At 40.0% G+C, this 9,062-nt stretch overlaps 1 protein-coding gene across 1 annotated transcript in view; it reads left to right on the forward strand.

Annotated features, from left to right (window-relative positions):
- Positions 1–8,469, forward strand: part of RAB31 (RAB31, member RAS oncogene family) — a 96,672-nt gene extending 88,203 nt beyond the window's left edge. The window contains exon 7 of the mRNA XM_054017989.1: positions 4,294–8,469. Coding sequence (XP_053873964.1) covers positions 4,294–4,391 — 98 coding nt within the window. The 3' untranslated portion in view covers positions 4,392–8,469. The remainder of the gene's footprint in view (positions 1–4,293) is intronic.
- Positions 8,470–9,062: the final 593 nt, after the last annotated feature.

Raw genomic sequence — 9,062 nt, forward strand, 5'->3', positions numbered from 1 at the left:
ATGTTTATAAACTAGCTTGAGTGTATAAAATAAAAAATGAAATAAAGCTGTTTGTGTGAAGGCATTTTTATCTGTACTTCTCCACATATAAAAAATCCTCTAAACACTAGCAAAGATAAACCAAATATTCCAGTAATTAAAATGACAAAACCTACTTTTAAAGCAGAGCACTTAGAAATGGCAGTGATGTGAACAACAGAAAAGCTAAGGTTGATTGGATCACTCCAGTAGAAGCACACAAGAGTTCCAGATTTCTCCAGTTCCAACTCAAAGAGTTCTTGGACAAATGCATTTATATTTCTTCTTCTCTGTGAACCTGTACGTTTCATCTGGACTCGTAATGCATTATATCTATTTGCTCCAGCCAACTGGTTACATCATGGTAATATGTATTCTTCTCTACGAAACCTGGAGAGGAGACCAGGTCTGTGATCTGGATTAATATTTCTGTTTAAGGAACAGAACAGTTCCATCTCTTCTGATGGTATATTGTGAACAGAAATTACCAAGCAGGGCAGTCCTGGTTTGATGGTATTTAGTCATTTTTAAAAACTGTTTCAGTGAATGTATTTGTCCATGAGACTAGTGACTAGATTGATAGTCCAGAACATAGCTCTCTTAACATTATCTACAGAACATCTATAGCATAGATGGCATCAATTTAGGCTTCCCAACACATGTAATGTGCTTCACACCCCTGTTCTGGAGGGGCAACCTAAACAGATGAAGAGTAATTTATTCTGTAAACCAATTCAGTTCTTGATTTCTCTGCTGATCCTTCTTAGTGTATGCCAACTAGATCCAATTGGGGTTTTGTGATATGGACACTATGCCTATTAAGAAATGAACGGAGACCACCAAAAATCTTTCATATAGTTAAAACTTGTGGTCACCACTGACTTGGATTTGAAGCTAAGGCTCATCTTTCCCCTACTAATCATCTGGATCTTTTTGCCAGCTCTCTAAAACATTCTTTATGTGTTACTGCCTCTGCTATGAGATTACCAAATATCTTATTTTCTCTCTAAAGGCAGCCAAACAGATTTCAGACTCTAATCATATTCTCCAGCTCATCTATTTTATAATGTAGGGTTACCATATTTTGTGCCTCCCAAAGGAGGACACTCCACGGGGCCCCAGCCCCACCCCCGCCGCAACTCCGCCCCCTCCCCAAAGTCTCCGCCCCCTCCCCTGCTTCCCGTGAACATTTGAGTCGCGGGAAGCCTGAAGCAGGTAAGGGGGAGTGTGGGGGGAGGAGGCGCGGCCCAGGCTGGCCCCGGCCCTGGGGTGCCGGCCCCGGGCCCGGCCCCCGGCCGACCACCCCCGGCCTGCCCAGCACTGCGGTCCCCGGCCCGGCCCCCAGGCTCCCGGCACCGCACCGCCAGTCCCCAGCCTGGCTGCCGGCCCGTCCCCCGAACCCCCAGCCCAGCCTGGCACCGCCGGCCCGGCCCCCGAGCCACCGGTGCCGGCCCCGCCGGAGCCCCCGAGCCCCCGCCGGAGCCCCCGAGCCCCCGGCCCGGCCCCGCCGGAGCCCCCGAGCCCCCGGCCCGGCCCCACCGGCCCGGCCCTGGAGCCCCCGGCCCGGCACCGCACCGCCGGCCCGGCCCCGGAGCCCCCGGCCCATCCCGTCCCCCCCCCCCCCCGATTTTCCCGGACATGTCCGGCTTTTTGGGCTTTCCCCCCCGGACGGGGATTTGGAGCCCAAAAAGCCGGACATGTCCGGGAAAATCCGGACGTATGGTAACCCTATATAATGGAGAGACGTTTTCACAGATGAACACTGTTGCTCCATACCCTGAATACTAGAAGAGACTGACTTCAGTTTGTTGCTCACATTGTGAGATTGATTCTATCTCATTACATTGAATTTTATACTAGTGTAACTCGATTGACTTCAACGTTGTTACTCATGATAACTCAATCAGATCCTAGAAGTCCCTTGAGCAGAGGCAAGTTTCTATATAAGATTAAAAATATTTAGTTCAACAGTATCATCTTGATTTAACAAAATCTTGGCAATAATGACGATGAGAAAAGTTGCATACCAAAAAAAATCAAAACCACAAGACTGAAAAGGAATTTGAAACTTTGTTGCCTTTTGTTGAATTAACAGAACAACAACAACATACATTCTCCATAAAGTTACTCTACTTATTGCACTTTAATTTATTACAGCACCAATCGCAGCATATGTAGAGAATTTCTTTTTTTGTATTATTTCCAATTGTTATTGTATTTTATATTGGTATGAAAATCCAATAATAAAATAAAGGCAATTCACAGCTTGGAGTATTGTGTCCTATTCTGAACCGGACAAAATAATTGCTGACTTTGGTGAAGCCTGCAACAGTCTCCTCCAATGGCTTCTTATTGGTTGTGATAGTTCAGAATACTCACAGTTTTAAACTGACTAGTACTGTGAAGCTTGGGCTGAAAAATAGTTAGAACTAACATAATAAAATGTTTACAGTGGATTTCTGAAACAGTCTCTAAACGAACTTGCACATCTACACTCTCCTCTTCAAACTTGTTGTTCAAAGATCCAAACATTGAGAAAACATTTGCTTAATGGTATATTATGGAAATTAAGTTTACACATTCCAACATTCTTAACTGGATTAGGCTCCCAGAAAAACTGGCAGGGCTCCAGGGTCAACTGGAACCAAGTTCAAATACTTCAGAAACATCATGAACTCAGTACATTAGTTTTTCTCCATGTTTCCAAAAGGTCGTCATCATCTCCCTCTTGGGAAGCCTTTTTCAAACTCATTCATGTAACATTCTTACCTGCTACCATGAAAGCCAGCAGGTTCTTACTTTCCCTAATTCTAGACTCTAGTTTTCACACGAGTCACTCCTGATATGCCTGCATTGAATGACCAGGCTTGTTAGTTGCAGCATATTTAATGGGCATATTCTGTGTCACCTGTATGTATCTGGTCGATGAAACAGAAGTGATAGCAGAATTAAAGCGGCATACAGGGAGACCTAAAGCGAACCCCAGTTAGGGCTGAAACTTTTGTTGTTGTTGTTAAATTCAAATAAGTTTAAATAAGAATCGGGAGCCTGGGCTTATTAGACAAGCAAAACCATCTGCTGGGGAGCTGAGGGGACCAAGAAACAGAGGGAGGGATTCAATTAAAAGAATGGTTTTGTTTCACCTTTCCATTAATGGTTCATGTTTGCTTGTTTACAATGCTTTTGTGCTTTGGAGAGCTCTGGGGTACAATAAACGTATGCACTGAAAACGTAGATGATTTAAACTCTTGCTAAACTAGGACCATTTGTGTTCAAGTGGGAGAGATAACAGAACCTGTGCCTTTTAATACTCTTACAAGTTATTAATAAAATATCTTTCCTCATTGAAGTAAATGTTTAACAATTTCAGTGTTACAAATGCTTGCCTCTATATAAATGCATGGTACGCCCACATCTTGAATATTGCGTGCAGATGTGGTTGCCCCATCTCAAAAAAGATATATTGGACTTGGAAAAGGTTCAGAAAAGGTCAACAAAATTATTAGGGGTATGGAATGGCTGCCGTTTGAGGAGAGATATAAAAGACAGACTTTTCAGCTTGGAAAAGAGACGACTAAGGGGGAATATGATAGAGGTCTGTAAAATCATGACTGGTGTGAAGAAAGTAAATAAGGAAGTGTTATTTACTCATTCTCATAACACAAGAACTAGGGGCCAAGTGAAATTAATAGGCAGCAGGTTTAAAACAAACAAAAGGAAGTATTTTTTCACACAACCCACAGTCAACTTGTGGAACTCCTTGCCAGAGGATGTTGTGAAGGCCAAGACTATAACACAGTTGAAAAAAGAACTAGATAAATTCATGGAAGATAGGACCATCAATGGCCATTAGCCAGGATGGGCAGGGATGGTATCCCTAGCCTCTGTTTGCCAGAAGCTGGGAATGGGCAATGGGATGGATCACTTGATGATTACCTCTTCTGTTCATTCCCTCTGGGGCATCTGGCATTGGCCACTGTCAGAAGACAGGATACTGGGCTAGATGGACCTTTAGTCTGAGCCAGTATGGCTGTTCTTATGTTCTAAATGTCACCAATTGACAATAAGTATATATATTTAAAAATGGGACAAAGCCTCCTTTTACTTACCAAATTATAAACTAGAGAAACAAAGTACAAGCTACATGGAAAACAGTTGTTTCACATTCAAATCTGACTTACATAGTTTTAGTGCAAACTTAGTAATTCTTTACTAATATCTGTGTGTTTTGCTACAGCAGAATATTGAATTCAGTATTTTCTTCATATATTTCAGGTCGACAAATTCCACCCTTGGACTCTCATGAAAATGGCAACAATGGAGCAATCAAACTTGGAAAGCAGACTACACAGACCACTAGACGGTGCTGTTGACCCAAAATGACCTGTTTTGATTTACTTGAAAAAAATAAAATAAAACGCCATTTGCTTATTCACTGAGCAAAGGGCTTCACAACCTCAGTGGCATGGCACCTTGCCTTGAAAGCAATAATTTCAATACTGTGTGTCAATAAAAATGCAGGGATCATAAGCAGAAAGGATTTTGCAAAACCTAGATGGAAAATCCTCCCTAGAATCCTGCCAAAATTCCTGAGTCAAATTACTCCAATTCTCTGTTTAAACCAATGACTGTTAATTTTTTTTTTTAAATAAAATGGCTTTTTACATAGAAACTTTAGATTTGCTGTAAAATCTCTCCTCTTACATCAGAGTGGACTCAATGTGTTTTAAATTAATCTTAAGCATTATAGTGCATATAATTTAAAACCGGAACTTTGGGCTGCATACCTCTCTGCCTTTGCTTTTAGCCAGGCTCCTTTTCTGTGACTTTTCTAGAGCTGTAGTTTTGTCAGATAATTTGATCAACCATCATCAAGAAATGGATTGAAGTCGGGAACTAGAAAAATGGATCCAACATGAGAGAGAGAGCCCAGTTTTTACAAGTTGTAAATCGGGACAGAATTTGGCCCAACATGAGATGGATAGCCTGGCGAAATGTCAACTGAGAGACATACTTTCTGCTATCTGCATGTACCTGAAGGATGAAATTTCCACGGAGGAAGAGGAATTATTTAGGGTGGTTGTAAGCAGATGGAGCTCCCATTCTGGTCCAGAAAGAATCTACACCCCATCCAGTACATTTAGTCAAAATGTACACACTTTCCAGGACTTAGGCCTTAATAATAACAAATTGCAACAAAATGCAAACACCAATCTAAGCCTGTCTGTTGCTACGATTTTCTGCAGATACTTCACTGCTAAGCCACCATGCCCTCTGCCCAAAGAGGCATCCCACCTCCCTCATTTCCAAGATGGAGTCACACCTGCCACAATGAGTCAGCAAAAATCCATTCTTGTCTCCCTCTAGGGTTCTGTCAATGGATGAATCCTGCCACCTGCTGCTAAAGTGGTATAAGGGAGTACGGTATAGTCTGAGGTCATGGGCATGAAATTAAGAAATTATGTAGATTTTTCTAAAGGCGCAGCGTGTTCAATTGTGGAATTGTCTCCCCAGGTGGTTTGGAGTGGTATGGAACACTCATTGCTTGAGACATTTAAAACTAGATTAAACAAAGCACGAGAAAACACAGTGCAGAGAAAAATCCAGTCTTTGGAGTTATGGACTAGATGACCTAAAACTATTGGTCTGTTCCATCTGTAATGCTTTGGTTCTGTGATTGATAGAGTAGATAAATTATTTTTTTCTCTTCTCCACTAAATTTAATGATGAGCTAAAGCAGAGTAAGAAATTTAAATTATGAAATCAAAAGCCAAATTCATCCTACATCATGATACATTTTTGCTTGTTAGAAACATTTGACCTTTTAGCACATTTGTTATACAACAGTGGAGGAGTTATTTGAAAAGTAAACACAAGAGAAAAATTATTTCCAACTAAGGAGAGAGAATATATATCATTTACCAGCAGGATGTAGCTGGACCTACATACTTATAAAGAAAAACAGATTCTTACTGTTTTGTTGTGAGTCAATGCAGTGGCAGAGATAGTCTGGGGGAGGGCAGGTGACTGCTACCCCGAAGTAGCTTTTAGGTGTATGTGTGCCACCTTTTAAAGCAAACGGGAATAATTGAAAGTAGCACCACTAGTGACTCCTTAGTTCCACCACTGCTTAAAGCTTGGCTCTGCTACCGAGTTAATGTGGTGGTAGGATAGTATTGATTATTTAGGGCTTGATCTAAACCTGATTGAAGTCAATGGGAAGCTTTCCATTGACTTCAGTGGGACTTGGATCAGGTCCTTAGTCATTGTAGTGCTAACTTATTTACTGGGCTAAAGAAATACTGAACTGATCAACAACACAAATTAATATTACTTAAGGGACTAATGTTCATCTTGCTACAGGCAGCTCTGCTTACTAAGCATAAAAAGGCAGAGTCTATAGCTAGCTACGTGTTAGGGAAAGATGGCAAGGCTATTTACAAGTGTTCATTTTTTAATAAAATGTTTATAGATTTTGTGCTATATTAGTCATGCATAAAACTGATTTTTAACTTGTTTTCATAAACCTAAATGTGGCCAACTTCATTTTCACATGACATCTCAAACCCATTAAAATCTGCTCGAGATGGCTGCAAGCTTCAGGTAATTCTGCAGTTGCCTTGTAATCTCAGATTTAAATAAGAACTGGCAAACGATGCCAATCTGTGTGATATAGATTTTGTATTAAAGTGCGTAACCAGCTTTCACAGCTAGCATTGAGTTATATGTGGATCAGAAACAGATCTGAGTCTTCTTATGTTAAATAGTTTGAAATTAGAAATTGTAGAGACAGCTTTCTGGCTGACACAGACTTGCAAAATTCTAGTATTTCCAAAGTAGGTTTACATTAGATATTTTTACATTTCAGGGGACCAAATCCTGAAGTCCTTATTCTGTTTTTATTCAGTCAAAAACTGTTAAGTCAATACAAGTTTTGAATGAATACTGTTTCAGAATTTGGGCTGTGGTCAGTTTCAGTATGAAGGCAGAGATGAGAGAATAACAGGTCACTGTAGTATACAGTGTACCTATGGTTTTTTGGATGCAAGAGTAGCTTCCAACTGTTATTCCTCACAGCCAGTGTTTTTTCAGTCTTGAAATGTTGCTTTATTCTGTATTTTGGAATGAGGTTATGGCTTGGTTTAGGAGCGTATGTGTTCGATAAATCCTGATGTTAGCTTTTTGTGGTTGCCCTTTTTGTTTGTGAAATGTTGCCGTTCTTTTTAAATACTTGGAAAAATTACAGAATACCAAAAATTAACTCAGAGCAATGAGTCTCAACACCAACTATAATTCTTACCTACTGTTGTTTAAAAAACTGGCTGGTTTAAAAACAAAAAAAGCTACTATACAGAAGATCTGAATCTATCACTAATCTGCTCTAATAATAATGCAGCACTTCTGTGTGAGCCAGCTAGACTGGACTTGTCAAGGGATTGGTTTCAGCAGGATAGCCAGTAGCTGGGCTAAAGCATAAGCTGCAATTTGAATATGTTATATGGAATTTTTGTATGCACCATAGCTCAAGACTGTGATCATCCAGTTGCAGGTGGCATGTTTTCTGGTATGTCATGAATTACTTACAGTACTTTAGAAAAATTGTATTAAGGAATAGTTTCCATATATGCTGTGTGTATGTGTAGATATATAAATATAGTTTTATATTTTGTTATAGTGACACATAGTACTTTTTTCACTGCTATATCTGGTTCACATATACGACATATTGTATTCTGTAAGTATGTATTTCATTAGTGATCATTTCACCTTTCTGAATTTAAGGTTGAAGATAGAAGGTAGCAATAAGAGGGAGATATATGTAGGTACATTGTTGACTTGCCATTTTAAAGCATTAAATGGCATATTACTGAATATAAGTTTGCCACGCAGGACAAGGAAATCTGGAGAACCAATTATGATCCATTAACTGGCACCAGTAGGTACCAAAGTCATACCCTCAAAAACAAGATTAATTAGCTGATTATTTTTATTCGTGGTACAACAGGTCAGTTTGAAGTGCTGCATCGTAACATAGGTCTGCATTATTTAATAACAAAAACTACCTATCATTATTTCCCGATTTTATGTTGCTCTCCAGCGTACGTGGTAATTATTATGCCTAGATAGCTTGTACATGAAAGCGCTCTGATTCGTAATCAGACCTTGATTATATATGTTACTATCCTACCCTTCATTATTTAAACCAGATCCAGTGACCAAATGTCAGTGTAAAGTTGTGCGCTAAGTGTTATCACTCTGTTTGTTTATGTAAGGGCTTTGACTGGGCTGGACCCACTCGCTGCATGTATGGGATGCTGCAATCTGTTAATACTTTATCTTCTGTTTACACATTAATTGTATAACATCTAATAAGATTTTTGCCTAAAACGTAGTTTTGTTTTTATTTAACCTTCAGTGATTAATACTAATAAATATTTTAAATACTTCTGATTTTGAAACATCTCTGGGTTCAATAGCAGAAACAAAAAAGTCACAGACAGGGCCAACTCCAGGCACCAGCCGAGCAAGCTGATGCTTGGGGTAGCAGATTGTTCGAGGCGGCATTCTGCCCAATCCTAGGGCGGCACGGCTGCTTTTTGTTTGTTTGTTTGTTTGTTGTGCCGCTCCGGCTGCCCTGTAGGGGGCGGCGGCATGGAGGACAGGAGCGCCCTACAGTCAATCCATCCATCCATCAATCAATATATAAATATATCATAGATTTGACATAAGGTTCATTGCATTCTAGTCAGGATGTTTTAGCTAATTCTAGTTAGGCAGTTTTGATGCATATACCAGTAGTACTTTACATTATTACAGTCCTGTATTCTAGGACTTTGATGATCTGGGACCCTACACTTGTTTGTGAAGTTTACTAACTTAAAAAAAAAACATATTTCCATTTGAACACTACAGATTTTATCCCCTATGTGTTTGAAGACATTTCGTACTTCAAAAGTACTACAGCTTCAATCTCCTTTTGCAAGGAGTGTCATTCTGCTCATAGCTATGACCTTGTAAGAGATCAGAACAATAAGTCTGATGAA

This window comes from Malaclemys terrapin, chromosome 2 (assembly GCF_027887155.1).
Source record: "Malaclemys terrapin pileata isolate rMalTer1 chromosome 2, rMalTer1.hap1, whole genome shotgun sequence".
NCBI classification, from domain to species: domain Eukaryota; kingdom Metazoa; phylum Chordata; order Testudines; family Emydidae; genus Malaclemys; species Malaclemys terrapin.